Raw genomic sequence first — 19269 nt, 5'->3', positions numbered from 1 at the left:
TATTAAAGATCTTGTGTATATAAATTTAAATATTTATGGAAAATAGTTTTTTCCTATAAAGTTGAATATTTAAAGTTCATGTAAAATTTGAATATGTATAATGTTAATAATACGACGAGTATTATAATATGTAAATAATGATACTATATATATATATATATATATATATGGTTTTTTATAGGAAGAGATGATATTCTTTCTTTTTTACTTTAACTTATTCTTTTTTCACTTATAATTTTTAATTTTTTACCTTTACTTTTTTTAAAATTAATTTTATTTTTTTATGTTTTCCCTTTATAATAATTTATATAACTTATAATTAATTATTAGTATTTAATAAAGGATTCAAAACTATTTTAGCATTTAATTTAATTTAATTTAATTTAATTTAATTTAATTTTATATTTATCCTAATCTCTCAAGAGTAAATTAGATTTAATATCTTCTTTCAAATATTAAATCATGAAATTATGGACATTTAATCATATCATTAATTTATCAATGTGTCAATTTGTTAGTGAATGCCAATCGTTCCATTTTGATAAAACTCCAATATATTTTCAATTTTCAAAAACGGTTATAATTAACAGAATTTAATGAATTTTGTTCTACAAATTGATGATGCTATTAAAAAACTCGATTTACAAATCACTGACCTGAAAGGTATAATCCAACCCTTGCAAAAAGCTTATAACGAAAATAATATCAAAGTTTAAATATTTTTTATTATCATTTTCAATTATAAATTTTAGTGGTCAGCAATTGAAAGAGCTAACTATAATGTTGCAATCATATACCTAATCAATTCCTTGTTCTTTAGTAATTTTGATATAAATATTTATTTGCAGCTCTTAATTCACTAATTAATTTTTACTATTAAATTCAAACTTAACAATTACATTTAATTTATTTATATTTGTTATAATTAAATTTTTTATAGTGTACATGAAATTAAATAGTCAAGATATTGATGCCTCAGGGATAAAACAGGAATTGGAAAGGATAAAGGAATGTTTAAAAGAATTGCGGGAAACAGAAGAAAAACTTGGATTAACTGTTAAACCACCACACCCAACTCTTAATGTTCCTTTGGCTAAAAGCTATATCAAAAATGCATTATTTGATGTTAATGATATTAATAAATAATTTTTTATTAAAATGTATATAAAATTAATTTATAATTTTAATTTATATTACACTACTTAAAATTAAATTGCTCCTCTCATAACCCTTAAATGCAACATGAATTTGCAAAAAGTCTTATAATTCTTAACCTCATAGAAATGAAGACTAACAACGATAGTTGGATAATGGCTAAATTCTGGGTAATTTAGCTTATCTACAGGCACATTATGAGAGAAATTCTGTTAACATAATGTTTTAATTCATATTTTTCTTTCAAATTTGAGCTACTATATTTTAAGAAAAACTCCAAAGTCAAAATGATAGTTTTTGACTGGCTAAAAATATAGTAATTTTACAACTATACTAACACTTAGTGGATTTGAGCTGATTTTTAAAACATCAAACTCAGTATTTTATCCAGAAAAATATTAAGATTCTGCTCATAGGGCACAAAGGTCTAGACATCTATTAAAGAAATCTCAAGGTTTAGGCTTTTCTGACTAAAATATTGAGTTAGCCATATTTAAAGATTGGCTTAAAACAAGTCATTTAACTACATTACTAACAACTATAAATGTCAATAACTCCAAAATTAGATATTTTTTTTCAAGGTTTTTATTTTATAATATTTATAAATCATAAAACATCAAGTTATATTTTGCCATAAAATTATTTAAATATTTATGATATTTTGCAACTGATACAAAAATTTATTCAATGTTTGTGCTAAATTTTTTTGTTGTATTTGCAGACATTTGTCATACTTTATATTTGCAAAAGACAAAGTTTGCAAATAATAGTCCATAATTATTTATTAGAACTTCCCCTTTTATCCTGGCTATTGCTCTTAAGGGCATCTTTTATACATTTGCACAAAGAGACCTTTTAATGCTATAAATATTATAATCTCCTCATATTCTATTTGTTTAAATTGTATGGGCAGGAGTTATGTTTATATTATTATCAATGTATTAATAATAAGCAATATCTACCATTCCAAAAAAAAAATATGTACAGACCAGTATAGATGATAAATAAGGAGCAAAAACGTTGACAAAACTGAATTGAAAACTGAATTATTTAGAATAAACAAATTGTTTATTTTTGATATGAAACATATTTTTTATTCTTATTTTCACACATCTAAAAATAAAGAACAATAGGCTATGGCTACATGTCTGAACCTTCATTTTATCAAAATTTGTATCTTTACAAATTTTACATTCTAGGTTAATAATGTTCCTTATCCTTACAAAAATATTTCCTTATTTTATAATAGGAATATGTAAATCAAAATCTTTCCCAAACCTTGTCATAGCAAAAAAAGGTCTAGACAGCCTGTCCAAAATATTTTTTAGGTCATACTGAGAATTCAAATTATTCTTTGTGCAGTGCTGGCCTTAAAATTATAAAAAAAATTATACCTTGAAATAATAAATAGATTTTTTCCTTATTAAATACATTTATTCATTATTCATCAAATTTTTATGTATTACAGAAGTAGTGAAATACAGTAAAAAATTGATAGCACAAAGATATATAGAGGTACGACATAGTCTTTAAGAGGAAAACCCTGATTATCAGGAATAAAATTAATAAAACAAACATAATTAGCCTTAAGAATGGCTATTGTTATCCTCTGTCTTAAGTGAAAGTCTTCACGGTTTCCCAGAATTTTTCCTGATATGGCAGCCAACATCTTTAATTTTTTTTAGTCAAATCCCTATAAGTGGAGCAAATGAATGGTACGAATATATAATTAGAAGAATCAGCTTTGTATTTGGCGATCTTAAAATTTTGTACTCTGTTTAGAGCGTCTTTGTTAAAATTGGAAAGGAAGTTCATGTCCAGACTTGAAAAATCCCATATAAAATATTTTCCTTGTGATCATAAATTAGTGTGATTCTATCAAGAAGTATATCATCGGGAAAGAGATCGGAAGGCTCCTACGATAGAAAAACAAGCTGCAAGAAGTATGATTTTATTGCACCGTGAATGTCGGGTTTGCTAACCGGGATTATGATTGCAATGTAAAGGATGCAGTGCCATACTGTCATCATTATGACATTTGCTTCAACATATATGGTAATGAGAAAGGAATGTTGAGCCTGTTACAAAGAGCATAGCTGAGCTCGTGATTGTCCGATTCAAGTTTGAGATTTTTGATGAAATAACTTCTATTCATATCCCCAGTCCTTAATAAGTTCAATGAATGTGGATCTAGCCAAAGGTGAAAGACTCGAAATAATTTAATCAACGTAGTTTTTCACAAGTGGTATATCTCAATCCTTTTGCTTTACAGAAATCGGAAATATGGTTGTGATTGTTAAGGATTTTGATAACTCCGTCCTAGTTATATTTAAAAGGGGATCTAGGACTTATAAATGTTGGTAGATTGATCTACGTCTAGATGGCTAGCGATAAACGCACAAATTGAAATCGACAATAGGGATCTTATACCCAAGACCACCATGCTTGGAAAGAAGTGTAGTTTGATGCCAAGCTCTATCTGTAAAATTGATGTTTAAGTAGTAACTAAGAATAACTTATTTTGTTTCGAATCTCACTAGATACGCTTTCTCTGAAAATATTGGGCTTATCGTAGTAAAGAATTTTAGGAATGTTGAAAAAATTCTTAATTAAAAAAAATACCCTTGTGAGTTGTGTTTAAAATTTTCAAAAATATCATAGGCCAGGACCTGCAGGTTCTTAATGTAAATAGTGTAAGGGCTTCCAGTATATTGTGTAGAATTCTACATTCAAAAACTAAAAATTTTAACAGTATATTCCATTATAAATATTATTTTCTCTTATGATAAATAATCTTATTTGTCGATAGTATACTTACAAAAATATGAATCCAATATTTGCATTTTTCAAGTTGAATAATTATATTATTCTAATATGTATAAATAAATAATTCGTAATCTATACGAAATAATAATAAAATTTAGTTGATTTAATTTGTCAACGATTAAATTCGAATATTAAATTCTTTAAAAATATTTTTACAAATGGATTATTAAAATATAAAAGTGATTTATAGATAAGAGAAAAAAGTGAGTTCCATAAGGAACATATAAATAGTTTTGAATTTTTATCAATAAAATAAGTATACAAATTAACAAGTAATTCGTTTTAGGTATAGGTGATAATCATGATCAGGGGTAAATGTTTATATTTGTTTTGTAATGAACAGTTTGAGAAAAAAATCTTGTTAATTTTTTTAATATTTGATTTCATCTTGAATCTTTCATATGGGAAAATTACAAAAGATTTTCTTCTAACAGATTTTTTGGTAAAATTTGATCAAAAATAAAGATTTTTTCAAACTCAAATTTTTAGCTTTAAAAATTGACGAGCTTCCATTTTTAATAACTATGTTTCTTGAACAAGAAATACATTATTAAATTAAAAAAAGTTATCTTATTCTCATATTATCCAATTCAAAACTTAATTTTTTTATGGAATAAATGATAGATTCGCCTTAAAAATTTGTGAAATAATGACCTGGCCCATAATAATATTTTGCCCAAGTTATCGGGTCTAGCTTAAATTTTTTTTGACCCAGGCCAAGCTTTCCCTCGTAGAAGCTTATTAGATAAACTTGAAATGTATTCAAATGACAACATTATTGAGTTATCCGTTTTAAAATCAGCTCAGAATGAGCCGTTTAACAACAGTAGAACCCACCCCGGTCATATAGACACTGAACAATTCAAAAGCAGGGTTGTATATTTTTGAGGCTAAAACGATTTGATCAATTGACTGATATTTGACTAGTCTAATTCAATAACTGGTTTTTAAGACAATATCAACTTTTTGCATAAGTTAGTGTCAATGTGTTTTTTCTCTCAGTGTTATTTATTCAACTTTAAATCATTTTTGAGCCTGTTTTTTTAATTTAAAAATCTGATTTTACCTGAAATGTATTGCAATGTTTAGAATACTTATCTTTTGAATTGTAGACAATTTTGCCGTTAACCTTTGAGTCATTTTATATAAAAACTAATATAAATTGTATTAAGTTCATGAGAAATTACCTGAAATAAGGGTAATAACAGCTTTTTAATTATAATGATACTCCCTTCATTAATTTTTAAGAGTAACTTAAATTATTAATATTCTACTATAAACAAACTATCAAAATATTGTGAATGTAAAATAAGTTATTTTTTAGATCTTGAATTTATTTGTAAACTCTTCATTTACATGCATTATAGTATATATGAGTTTAGTATAATAATAGAATTTCTTACCCTTTGAAATTACATTCAAGGGAAATAGTTTTATTTGAAGAATGTCTATTGTGTGCAAATCAATGACATATAATAATACCTAGACTGACTGCAATCATTATAACGCATTTGAAAGTGTCGTTGAATGCAAATCAGCTGGACCCGCCATTTTGGTAACCCATATAGTAATTATTCTCATTTTAAAAACTACTATTAAATTGATAACTTGCTTCCTTGTTATATCTATGATCAGGTAATTCTTTAATAAAGTTTGCGTCAGAAATAGGAATAAATTGACCACTCGTTTAAATTTTTTAATAATGATATGGGTAATCAAAATGGCGTCCCCAACTGTTTTTATTGATGTACATTTTTATCGTCAGTCTAGGTATTGTCATTGGTGCAAATATAAATTTGATCGATGTTTAGCAGTATCATTGTATTATAATTGTCTATAAGTATTAATTTTTCAGCAATACATTTTTCCCTATTTCATTTAAAAATTGAATAGACAAATCTCAATTAATTTATCCTTCTCCCCTCAAAAAAATGGATGCAAACTGTTCCTACTCCCCTCCCCCTTATCTAAACGTTGATAATAAATATACCAGATTTAAATATACATCTTTAAAAATACTAACTTATATAAGATTAAGATATATTCGTAAATAATTAATTTGAAATAACAGTCATTGTTTAAATATTTTGCAATCATGGGTCTGAAATTGCTCACAAACAGTGTCTATATGGAAGAAAATTTATTGGAAACTACCCTTGAATATAACCTCATGGAATATTGAAAAAAAATATTATTAGAGGTCCACACCCAATTAAAAATTTTGATCGGGTTAACTCGCCCATAATTTTTATGAAGGAAAAATGAAAAAATATAAATTCGCCTAACTCTACGCTTAATTTTTTTGTAAATTTCCGGCCTTCTCAGTAAAATTTTTGCACAAGTTGTCTGGACAGGACCATAAGTCATTTTTTTCTGACCTGGTTTCAGGCCGACTCATTATACACTAATCAAGCGACGAAAGGGTTTAAATTTTTTGTCCCGCCATTCTAATTTAATCAGGGACCCAGAACAAAGGCATTTTTACGTTCCTAGTCTGTTCCAGTCAATTAAATTGTGTTCTAAAAAAAATAATATAATTTTTATTAATATATCTTAAAGTGAAGAAAGGGGATTTTACCCGCCAATAAATCTAAAAATTTTAAGGTTATTTTTTTAAAAAGAATGTTTTTAATCTTAAAATTATATATTAATGCTAACAATGTTATGCGCAACAAATTGGAATTAAGGAAGAAATGAAATTTTATTTATAATGTTATATTTTAAATTGTGTGTTCATATTATTTATGTTCCCGTTTCATGTCTCTGATTTTAATCGATAAAATATTTAAAGCTAATTTCAATGCAACATAGCTATAACAAATTATATTAACATACAAATAATCGTAATTGTTAATAAACAATAATCTATCCCTTTTATTGATAATATAAACTAAATCGATTTATAAATTTTGAGGCATCCAAAAGATTAAATATTTTAGTCAGAAATGAACATGGTAATAATTATATTATAAATATGATCAATGATTTATTTTTTGCGTCCACCTCTCTCCTTAAGACTGAGTTCAACATTGGCATCTTGAAGAAAATTGTAAAAAGCCAAGGTATTGGAATCTTTGATGAAAATGCCCTATTTAAACAAATATTTTATAATAAATAACAATTATGATTTAGAAATATATTTGTGGAGGTATAATATTCTAATTTTTTGGTAAAAAATGTCTTACTTGATACTGAAGCTTCTGTTTTCCAGCTGGCATTCCATTAAGCTCATAAATTTTAGCTTTAATAACAGATACCTAAAAAAAGCATAAATTAATTTTATTTTAAATTTCGAACATTATCTGTAAGTGGAAGAACAAACGTCAGAGTTTGACCATTTAGTTTCCATTCAGATTTATCTGTGATTAGAGGCACCTTGATGTTGATTTGTACGGGATTCTTATTAATTTTATTATACATATGAAAATATAATATAAATTATCATGGAGAGATATTTATGATGACATAATCCTGACCAGGATAAATATTACCAGGAATTTAAAGTAAAAATCAAAATAAAAGACAAATTAAATGAATAAATTAAAGTTAAAATTGTTTTATAAAGTTTATTTAATCTAGTGAATCAAAAAAATCTCGTATATAACCCTAAAAAACAAAAAAATATATTACCGGATTGCATGCCAAAAATTCGTTTTCAGGTATAAGAAAGCTTTCATCACCAGCTATTTTAAGTCTTTTCGCTTGGCCCCCTAAAAATCCAATTGGAAGTGGGGGAGGCATCATGCCAGGTGGTGGGGGAGGCAAGGAAAATGGGGGAAGAGGAGGAGTTAAACCGAATGAGGGTGTTGGGGCAGTCTTTTTGAGTAAAAGGGAAGAGCCAGATGAAGACGTGGGTGGAGTAAGATGGGATAAATGGGAAAGGGAGGGAAGTGCAGGAGGTAGAGAGGTGAGGGATGAAGAGATAGGGATGGGAAGAGAAGTGAGAGGGCTGCGAGGGTTAAAAATATTATCAAAATTCTGAAAATAAAAAAATAATCACATTTGCCAATATTAATATTTTAAAATAATAAAATATATCACTTCTAATTTTATAAAAATCATTTGTCTATATAAAAGCAACTTGTCTATGATTAATTAGAAATCTTTAGTGTTTTTCATATCAGTAAAGGCATGAAAATATGGATCTAAAATAAGAGCTACACTATCTACAAAACAAGAAAATGAAAAAGATATATATACGGTGTGGCTAATGTGCTAGGTCCAATAGTATTAGAAGCCGAGAGGGCTGATGCCATCGATTTAGCTGAAGCGTTGACCATTGGCTCCTTTGTTAAAACTTGGCCTTCCCAGCCAGTTTTATCGTCTCCACCTTCGTTTAGCTAAATGTGGAAATATTTTATTTTACATTTTTAATTGAGTAATGAGAGGGGGTGGGAGAAAATAAATTTTAAAAAAAAATCTATTTTAAGAGATATATCCCCCAAAAATGATACTTATAGTGGTCTCTTTCTAATAGCGGACACCTTCTCAATATGACCAAATAGTGTTACATGAGGGGATCACTCTAAAGAACTTGTAATTATAGACAAGAAGTTGTGGAAAAAAAAATAAAATTCTTTTAATCAAGAGGTAGTAAAAAGCCAATATTTTATTGCCCATTTTCTGGCTTAACCTCAAAGTCAATTTTTAGCGCAAATCTTGAGGATTAAAACGAGTTAGTCAGCTGTTTAAACCTTAACCCCCCCCCTCTTCCCCAACCCCAAATAAATCTTAATCTTGGTTGTTTTGATTTTTTTAGAATAATTATTTAATTATACTTTAAATGCATTGTTAGTTCTGTGTGCATAAAAATTTTTGATCAAAGATTAAATATTATAAATCAAATCACTTATTGAGAATTTACTAGTTTTCTTTCGCTCCATTTAAGTATGTTACAACGTGAAGAAGATTTATTTCTCTTCCCTTTTTCTCAAATAAGATTGCAAAGCTTTACTAGAATATATGCTTAGACTAATAATAGTTTTCATGATGCGAGAGAAAATTAAGCTTAAAAGGAGGGAAAAAAATTAGAAGAAACTTGATTTAAAGCAGAAAGAGTAGAATAAATTTACTTTAGTGATATTAAATCTGAGTTAATCAAAGAACAGGTAATATATATAAGAAAAAGTTTAAAAAAATAATAATATCATTACTTGTAAAAAAAGTTACAGGGTATGTTAATACTATAATCATTAAAAACCCAACTTATCTTTGAATAAGCTTCTTCGCCTTGTAAAATATTGAAATGGATTGATAGAATCGGTATTAGTAAAGCCCTTTTGTTCACAAAGTGATAAGTCTCAGATAAACGAATTAAATCGAAATAAAAAACTAACCATTTTTGAATTTTTTTAAAAATTAATTCAGATAATATTGAAAGAGTATATTTTCTGATATTTTCCTTTATTCGGAACATGCTCGTAAATCTGAATCAAATGTCGGTAATAAAATAATTCAAAAACAAAGTATTTTAGGTATAATCTAATATGAATAAGTGATCTTCAAAAAAAAAATAGAACGATATACAATTTTATCTTAAATATAAGTATATAAAAAATAAATCTTTTAAAATACATAAAATTTAGCAATTTATATTGTATATATCAGAATTCTGCAGAGGTACCAATTGTAAGGCCCGTCCTGGGCTTGAGAATTTTTTTATTTAAAAAACACATCTGGCCTGGCCGAGTTTTACATTGGTAAAATATCCGCCTGGATTATTTTTATAAAAATCCGGCCGGGCGGGGTTTAATTTTGATACTATGTATAAAAATTAAAAAATTGTTCAATATTTTTAGGAATCGCTTTTAACTTTCTTTTATCACTTAGTTAGGTATAAGCTTAAAGAGTTCATCTTCATAATACTAAATTACCATTTTCAGTGTGCAAGTGTCTGACTGGAATCAACAAAAGCTATTTGGAAATTGCCAAGAATTATCACCAAATCTTCAAATATTGAAAAATTAATAACAGAATACTTTTCGAATTTGCTGTTGTTCCTGGAGAATCTTTCTAAATTTCTTCATTTTGAGAATAGAGGCCACTAAGTATATTGTATTTCGAGTTCCAGCGGACCTCAACATCCCGATAAAGAACTTTTAAATGTTGGGACTGTTACTTTGCTTTAATATCCCATGAATTTCTTAGTATAATCTTTGGTTGATTTTATAATAAAGGTAATACTATTCAAATAATTATCACTAAATGCATTTCTTAATATTTAGTAAATGAGCAATGCAGTTTAATCTAGGATTAATTTCTAATGCTTTTATCATATTTTTACCTTGTTTAGTAACAAATAAAATATTTTAAAAATCTTCTCTCATTAAAACAAAATTATGGAAATTCTGTAATAATTTAACCTTAACCACTTAACTAATCAATGCGAATCTAGCAGTGAATAGATTTCTCAATCATCGTGCCATATATTAGTGGAAGATGCTATATTTCGAATTTTATTTGGGAAACTAAAAATTTTCTTATTCTATAATATTTTTTTTTAAAATGGCGTGAAATTGTTGGGAGGACGTGATATTATGATTTACCATCTATTTTCTTAAACGTTGCCCTAACATCAATCAAGGCTTGGCTGAACTCGATAAATCCATCCCCAATTTACAAACTTAAATATGTACACGTATAAACAACCATATATAATAAATATCAGAGACCAGGGCCGGGTCGTATTTTAATTTTATAAAATATACCCGGATCAGGACGAGCCTTAAATTAAAATTTAATATTTGAAATCGCCATTATTAGCTATAATGATAAAAAATAAATATAATATATCGGGCCTTAAAATATAAAACCAAAAAATTTTAAAAAATCTAAGTTAAGCCAATTTAAAAAAAATTGGGGCGGAGCAGGGCCCTGCAAATGGTACCTCTGCAGGTCTATGATAAATATAAAAGAATTACTTTTTTATGAATATTGCAAAAATATATACAAAATGTGATTACATAAAGTGGTTCAGGATGAACTATACCTATAAAAATACAAATTGAAATTTGCATTAATCATATTCGATTTGTATTTTAGATTCGAATAATTCCTTATTTGTACTCGTAAGAATAAAAACATTATTCGATAATTAAATTCTTTAAAAATATTGTAAAAAATTTAAAAAAAATCAGTGTATGAAAAAATCTTCAAAATTATTTGAATAAATCATTGAATATTTTCTTTAAAAAGAATTAATGACTTCAATCTTGAAAGATTTCTTATGCATAAAAATTTTACCCTTAATTAAACATCATTAAAAAACTTATTTAACATAATTAAAATAATAATCGGTCAGTTTTAAAACAGGATTTAACAAAAGGAAATCTTCAATAAACATTTGATTTTTTTAGCCCAAAATTTTAAGCTTGCTTTGGTTTTGAGGATTTTGTGACTGCATTGAAATTTTATTTTTTTACGAGGTAAAAATGATATATAATATATAATAAATTAAAATATATACTTTCTTTCCAATGTAAGTTTCTTTATGACCTGCCCCAAATATATCGGTACGCCTCTCTGCCAATTTTTTAAGGCTAGAACCTATAGACATACCTGTGGCATAAACTTCTTCCTGTTCCCGCTTCTCCTTTAGAGTTTTTTCCCTTTGTTCCAACCATTGAGGGTCCAACAAACCTTATTTTTAATAGAATATTATTCTTTAAAATAAATAAGGAATATTTAATATTTTTTTCTTTATCGCCACTATTATGAATGTGCCCATTGACTATTTTAAAAAATGATCATAAAAATTGGGAAGGGGGTTACTAACTACAAGTTCCCAATTAGTGTTGTTAAACCGCTCGATTTTTAAAAACGTCTAACCATATTTTAGCCAAAATATTAATAAAGCCTCGAGATTTCGCTTTCTGCTATTTATGATCAAAATCTCGAGGCTTTCGTAATATTTTTTTGGCAAAAATCTTGAATTAGCCGTTTTTAAAATTGAACCGTTTAATAATACTATTCCCAAAAAACTAAAAATTATTTTTTGTTTTAAAAAAAATTGGGCTAATTATGCCGCCTATATATTTTTTTCTTAAGAGATAATGATTGGTATAATAACATAATTTTTGGGGGAATTTATTTAATAATCTTTTTTTGTTTCAGCAATTATCAACTGTTTTTTAAATGCTTTAAAAAAATTAATATTATTATATTTTATCATCATTTTCATTTAAGATTTAATTATAAGGGTTGTTATAAAGTCGGATTCGGGATGATTTTTAAGAAAGACGCGATTAATTGACCTATTTGCCAAATCTTGAGACATACATAATATTATTTTGTGCCAAAATCTTAATCAATTGATTTTTAAAAATCGACCAGAATGGTGCTTTCTAACAAGTCCAGTTCAATGTTAAGGGTTTTGCAAACTATAAATTGATAAAGTATATTAATTGTTTTAAAAGGAACATTTTTTCTATTACCGAATCTCAGATGTTCTTGCATTTTGTGAGCCGGTACTTTTTCGCCAGTTATAGGAGAGATCAAATATTCAACAGTTGATTTATGAGAAGAATTCGTTTTCATGGCTAATTTATTTAAATAGTAAGAACAAATAAGAAAATAAGTAAAGAATATCAAATAATTTTATAAATATTATGTCCATCAAACACAAAACAATAAAATTTAATTAATCACAATTGAATAATATAATTTATATTAGTAATAAATTAAAATTAAGAGTTAGTAATAAAGAAAAACTTTTAGGATCATAATTTTTCTTGATTATGATATTCTCCGGGGTAGGCTGAACTGGCAAGGGCTGTACAAAATTATTTCGGCTTTCTTCCCTATACATCTCAGACGATGATGGTTGATAATTGGTCTGAGCAATATTTGTCTTATTGGTCGATTGCTAAAATTAATACGAATTTTTAAAAAAAATTAAGTGAAATAATGGGAGTCATCAAAATACTTCTGGGACTTGTGGAGGAGCAATTCTCTGTTTCTCAAGAGAAGTTTTAGCCTTTTCCTGATTCACAGCCGTTCCGTCAATATTAGAATCCTCTTTTTCGGCAGCCATTTCTTCCTCAATAATTTTCTGAGCCAAATCGATAGTTTTCTCGGTGCTTTTATTACTAATTTTTCCTTCCTTCCTATCTGTTGATAGAAGGGTAGCCCCCATATGTTTTTTCCTCTCTTCCTCTTCCATCCTTTCCTGAATAAGAACCCTCATCCCAACTTGTTCGGGCGTGGTTGGGGCGGGAAAATTCCCCGATTCGTTTTGCATAAAATCTACCGTTTCCACCACAACAAAATCGTGCCAGTCTATTTGGGCGTAGGCCACTAAATAAAATAAAATGAATCAATTATTTAAGCTTAACTGCCAAGAAAGCAGAACGATTATATATAAAGGTTAAAGTTCTGTTAGTTTTGAGATGGTTGGAGAAAATATAAAAGGTCAGTTCGTTTCTTTAAAAATATAATGTTCAGTTCGCAAGGCTTATAAGGTTTGCTTTAGTCTTAACCCTCTTGCAATTCTTTCCGTGTTCCTGCCAAGAAGTATTTTATGATACAATCAAATATACATCTTTCTTTTTCTGCTAAATCCTCGGCCATTTGCTTCTCTTGTTGACATTGTTTAATCCATAATTCTCTTTTCTTGATTTCGGTCACCAATGATTTAATATCATTGGATTCTTTATTCAATTTATCTATGATATCTTTAGATGGTAACAATATCTAAATAATTAGGATTATGTCAAATATATTAAATATAATTTCAAATTATCAAATTTACCTTAGTGTATTGTTCAACCAATTTGGTAAAATAGTTAAAAAGACTGTGTTGTGGGCGTAGGAAATCAAACTGAAAATTTCTTGCCTCTCTGTGCATCAAACTACTCAAAAATTGTCGTCCATTTCTTGCAACAAATTGAGCTGTCAATTTCACTATATCCCTTTACATTTTTAAATTTAGGTTTAGATCAGTAACACTAATAACACCTTTTGGCCGATACCAACATGATATCAGCTGATGATACCATCAATACTAAAAAATAATAATGTGGCATATTGGAAAGAAATCGATAATATAATTCATCAATATTATCATAAATAATTAATACATAAAAGTAATTTTATTTTAAAAATATTTATTAAAAACTAATTTAAAACAAAAATGTGCATATAAAAAACGAATCAACAATTATAAAATTAAAGAAATATGCATATAAGGAATTTTTTTTAAAAAAAAAGCAATTAAATTGGAGAAAGGTATTTTATTATGGAACCTTGTATGTCAATGCATTTGCTTCGATATGGTCAATGATCTCCTTTAGGTAAAAGGCTTCATTATGCTCTACATAATAATAGGTTGAATTTTTCGGAATTCCTAACTAAAAATACCATGAGTATTGATAACAAATTGGATAAATATTATTTGGCACGAGATTGGCAGCTAATTTTTTTATGCATAAACATCTTGGAATATTGATATATAACATCACAACTTGCTATAAAACAAATTAATTTTAAGAGTGTTTAGAATACGACGATTTTTGTTCAAAACTTGGGGCTGATTTTATTTTCCTCTACCGGCCCCTTCTTAAAATATTTTTGTTAACAACATGTTTTTAAATGTGATTATAATTCCAAGATAGTTATGTATTAAAAAATATCTCTCAATCTTGTGCCAATTTCGAAATATACATATTTATAACCAGACCATTTAAATATCCGTGCAGCCCTATATATTAGCAATATCCTCGTATTTATTTATTTATAAAAGTCGGCTGAACTAATGGCAAAGCGTTTTAATTAAATTTTGCTGAAAAATCAATGAATGTGTAATCCCAAGCAACGAGAAGATTAAGGTATTAGGCTGATACCATGTTTTATGTTGTTGCTTATGTATAAATATTTTGTTCAAAGCTATTTGGGATGAGCTGAACTAATGGCAAAAGCGTTTTTATTTAATTTTGCTGAAAAATCAATGAATGTGTAATTCCAGGATACTAAAAGATTAAGGTATTAGACTGATACCATGTTTTCTGTTCTTGCATATGTATAAATATTTTGTTCAAATCTATTTGGGATGATCAAAAGCATCTTCTTTCTTTCTTATTGGCTTATTTTTTTTTCATAAATTTATAGTGCAATGTAAACTAATTTAGATTTTTTTGTGCAAGTTTAATTATCATTTTTGAGTAATGGCTGAATTAGTTAAATTTGAAAGTATTGGCAAATATCAATAGTGATTGATATCATAAGTAGAGAACTGCACGGGCTGTCCGTAGCCCGACCCGACCCGAGCCTCGGGCTCGGGTCGGGTTTGGACATCAAAAAAAAATTTCTCGGGTTCGGGCTCGGGTCGGGTTGTAAAAGCTGTCCGACCCGAAAACCCGACCCGACCCGAAAATATATATAATAATATTAATATCTTAAATAATTAGTATAATTTATAATATTAATTATAAAATTATATTATTTAATATTTATCACATTTTAGGATTAAAATGTCAATCATATTAACATGTCATGTCATTATTAATTATTATTTTATAAACCTAACAACCGGATACCAAACTATTTTATTACTAAATTGTGTTTCTCGTAAATTACAAGATAAGACATATTTTATGTAAGTTTTATTTATTATTTAACTAGCCTATACATTGTCTTTTTTAACATTTGTTTTAACCCTTCACTACAAAGGTAGAAAAAACTCCCTTAACTACAAAGGTGGGGTCTATTTTACCCCAAATTTTGATTAGATATATCTCAAAACATATTAAAAATTGAGATCTAAAATTTTGAGTATATATTTAAAAAATATTGGAGATAATAAATACAAAATCTTAGATTAATATTTACTTCCAAAAAAATGTTAGACAAATTTTCCTAAAATTACTGAAATAAAATTTTCTTTTTCAGTACTTCCTTTAATTATTTTATTATCACTAAATAAAATTCAAAAAATTCAAATTTTATTAAATCAATGTTGAATAATGATAATTACATAAATTTTATAAAAAAATATCAATCATCAAATATGTAAAATTATTAAAAAATAATAATGTAAATATATATCTTAATATTATTATTGAATATTTTTTTCTTAAGAAACTACTGAGGTGGTAGATACGTTTTTGGACTTCTCTCTATGGGAGGCTGACAATGCGTATTCTGATGCTAGCGCCGAAGTTGACGAGCTAAAAAAATATCTAGATCCGAAATTATGTGTTGATGACATAATATTTTAAAATGGTGGAAAACAAACCATTATGAGTTTCCAAATTTAAGTATTTTAGCTCTTAAATTCCTGGCTATCCCTGCTTCGTCTGCTAGCAGTGAAAGGGCGTTTTCAGCTGCTGGTAGGGCCTTTGAGGAGAGAAGGACTCGTTTAAAGCCAGATAAACTGGACGCCTCTTTATTTATATATCATAATTATTCACTTTGTGATAATTTTGATAATGATATTGATGAGGTCAATATATAATATAATATGTTCATTATATTTTTTATATATTTATTAACTTTTACATCATATCTATATTCGCATAAATGATGCTTATTATATAATCGTTATAATTTTTAAATTCGCTTGTATATTAATCGTTTTATAATATTTTTTACAAATTTTAAAAATGTAACTTAATATATATCTTGAATAGATTATGGCCGTCAAATAAACTTTTATTTAAGGTGGCTGAACTGAATAAATACACATAAATTTTTTTTTGGTTATTATAATATTAAAACTTAAATTGCAAAATTTTATTCGGGTCGGGCTCGGGTCGGGTTGGATTAAAAAATGTGTGCTCGGGCTCGGACAAAAAAAAATTTTAAATTCGGGCTCGGGGTTGCGAAAAAATTACTTTGCAGTTCTCTAATCATAAGTATCAGGCCAATATCGTATCCATATCCAGTGTATCTCTGGATTAGATATTTATTTCAAAGTTATTATGAAAATAATACATTCAATACCTTATTAATCTGGTAATAAATTTGGACAAAAGGAAAAATAGCAAGCAAACTTTATATCAATATTCAGAAACTCTATTATTGCATTAATTGTATAACTAAATGAATAAATCAGGCCATGAATGGTTAGAAGCTTATCCAAGCTTGTTAAATAAATATCTTTCGTCAAATAAGGAATTTAGATATGCTTTGGCAGACTTGATTAAGACATATCTCTACCCTACAACAGTAAAAGATGTGGGGTAATGGTTGATTCTAATACATCCACACCATTGTATTGTGAACAGATAAAAATATGCAAGGCATAAAAGAATTAATAAAAGAATTCATTATTCAAAGCGGATGTTATTTCACATTTCGAACCATGGGATACTTCTGTTATTAATAACCCTCGATTGATAGGCATACGTTCCCCTGAGATATAGGGAAACACATGTATTGAGACTTCATAGATATGACATTTTTGCCCCATCAAATAAACGATTCCTTAGGTAAAGAGGAAAAAGGAAATCCCAAAAATACTCACATCTAGCCAACAACAACATATTTATAGCAATTGTAGTTTCAAAAACTACTCATTTGGGGAAAGAGGCTAAATTTCTAATCAAACTTATTAGCCAAAAGAACCATAAAACAAAATTCTCAATGGTGCTTTGATTAAACATAAAATGAGCCTTGAAATATTACGTTACAATTTTAAATTATTTAAAGTTTCATGGCTATCACCAGAGGAAGATGACTATTTTTAACAAATTTTTGTTCTTAAATATGTTATCATATATGCAGTTTACATGTTATTCTAATTACTTTATAGATTTCGATCACTAATTAATAAAAAGGAAAAAGATAACTAAAGGTGGGTACCAAAAAAATCTAACAATCAAGAATTATTAAATATTTTTGTCTTGATTATAATTGTTTCTTATTTGTTGTTTTTAAAAAAGAGCATCTTCCTCTTTTCAGTTTAAATTTTTTTAGATATTTTTAAAATATAAATTCATACATTATGTAAGCAAAATTATTGTAATTGATGAGGATAATTATCATTTTTAAGTTTTTTAATTGATAATCAGTTAAAAATTTAATATCCCTTATTTTTAGTTGTTTTAAAAAAAAATTTTCATGCTTTTTTACTTGTATTTAATTTTAAAAAAAGTTTTTATTATCAATTTTATTAAAATATTTACTATCTGACTAGAACCTTTCTAAAAAAAACTGACAATAATCTCAAATTTATAATTTTCTTTATATAATACTATTATTAAATAAAAACTGATAAATATTGTGACATAGCACAATATCTTTATAGTATTGGTATCAGCAAAAAGTGGTGTCAGTGTATCTAAGCATGGCATTATATCATAATCATATTAAGTTTAAATGTCAGAAAATAAATATTAAATAATTTTAAAAAAAAATTGTATATAAAAATTATTACAAATCTTGAGCTGATATAGATGGAGGATCCGCAACAAATTCATAATCAGGGGGAGCTTCTTTTGGGATATCTACCTCAATTGCATCATACATTGATGTAATTTTTTTTACTGGTATCAATTTTCTGACAAAATCTTGATTTATATTTGCTTTATTAAGCTCTATTCCTCCACTAAATTTATTTTGATTTGGCTGTTGATGGATATTTTGTTGAAACTCATTAATCTTAAATTTATAATAAGCATTATAAGGATCCCCAGGATTCAAGAAATTAAATTTAGTGTTGGTTTTTTCATTCTCTTTAATCCTTGTTTCAAAATCGGGGCCTTAATTAATAATCAAATAATTTATTTTTAACATGCAATAAAATTACCATTTCTAGCAACAAAACTTGCAGTCTTGTCAACAATATCTGTTTATAAATGATCATTTAAGATATTTAAATTATAAACTTACTTCTGAGCTCTGGGGGTGGATAAATTATGCCAATTGTTGATTTAGAAGCTGGGGCTTCGTGCTGTTCATTCATAACTTGTTGAACCATTTTTAATATTGTTTTAAAAAAAAAGAAGTATTTGATGACGTTGATTGATTTTTGAAGTCTAAAGATTATTTGAAATCATCAATTTATATTTCTTTTTTGCATTCATAACAGCATATTAATTTAATTTCATATTAAAATGTAAATGCATAACACAATCTAATTATATTTTACAAATTATCGCTTTCATATATTTTTGTTTTTAGTTTATAAAATTTTAACTATATTTTTTTTGTTCTGATGTCTACCAAAATATTATAACATTAAAGTTTTTAGTTATGATGACATACCCTACATTACATATAATTTGCAGATTAAATATGTCAATAGTTATTGTAATATCAACACTTCTATCGCTAATAATATAAAATTTGTAT

At 27.0% G+C, this 19269-nt stretch overlaps 2 protein-coding genes across 2 annotated transcripts; one reads left to right on the top strand and one right to left on the bottom strand.

Moving 5' to 3' along the window:
- The first annotated feature begins 528 nt into the window (after window positions 1-528).
- On the top strand, window positions 529-2258 carry LOC135931913 (nuclear nucleic acid-binding protein C1D-like). The gene is made up of 3 exons (XM_065469230.1): window positions 529-710; window positions 753-819; window positions 941-2258. The coding sequence occupies exons 1-3, from the start codon at window positions 597-599 to the stop codon at window positions 1144-1146; spliced, it is 387 nt and encodes a 128-aa protein (XP_065325302.1). The 5' UTR covers window positions 529-596; the 3' UTR covers window positions 1147-2258.
- Window positions 2259-6833: 4575 nt separating this feature from the next.
- On the bottom strand, window positions 6834-18937 carry LOC135922809 (splicing factor 3A subunit 1-like). The gene is made up of 14 exons (XM_065457286.1): window positions 18808-18937; window positions 18725-18763; window positions 18353-18677; window positions 13730-13889; window positions 13518-13671; window positions 12905-13275; window positions 12691-12844; window positions 12414-12518; window positions 11447-11619; window positions 8182-8321; window positions 7612-7930; window positions 7279-7380; window positions 7167-7238; window positions 6834-7069 (listed from the first exon to the last, which is right to left on the bottom strand). The coding sequence occupies exons 1-14, from the start codon at window positions 18893-18895 to the stop codon at window positions 6968-6970; spliced, it is 2304 nt and encodes a 767-aa protein (XP_065313358.1). The 5' UTR covers window positions 18896-18937; the 3' UTR covers window positions 6834-6967.
- Window positions 18938-19269: the final 332 nt, after the last annotated feature.

The sequence above is a fragment of the Gordionus sp. m RMFG-2023 genome, chromosome 1, assembly GCF_954871325.1.
Source record: "Gordionus sp. m RMFG-2023 chromosome 1, tfGorSpeb1-WG-v2, whole genome shotgun sequence".
Taxonomy (NCBI): domain Eukaryota; kingdom Metazoa; phylum Nematomorpha; class Gordioida; order Chordodea; family Parachordodidae; genus Gordionus; species Gordionus sp. m RMFG-2023.
The sequence above is the reverse complement of the archived record's forward strand: the minus strand, read 5'-3'. Positions and strand labels throughout refer to the sequence as shown.

Excerpts from the sequence above, each read along its gene's own strand:
- LOC135922809 (XM_065457286.1), bottom strand. The coding sequence starts at position 18,895 with ATGGTTCAACAAGTTATGAATGAACAGCACGAAGCCCCAGCTTCTAAA. Across the intron at positions 18,764-18,807 it reads TCCACCCCCAGAGCTCAGAA|ATATTGTTGACAAGACTGCA; the intron begins GTAAGTTTATAA and ends ATTTATAAACAG. Across the intron at positions 11,620-12,413 it reads GCAAGAACATCTGAGATTCG|GTTTGTTGGACCCTCAATGG; the intron begins GTAATAGAAAAA and ends ATTAAAAATAAG.
- LOC135931913 (XM_065469230.1), top strand. The coding sequence starts at position 597 with ATGAATTTTGTTCTACAAATTGATGATGCTATTAAAAAACTCGATTTA. Across the intron at positions 711-752 it reads ATAACGAAAATAATATCAAA|TGGTCAGCAATTGAAAGAGC; the intron begins GTTTAAATATTT and ends TATAAATTTTAG. Across the intron at positions 820-940 it reads AATCAATTCCTTGTTCTTTA|TGTACATGAAATTAAATAGT; the intron begins GTAATTTTGATA and ends AATTTTTTATAG.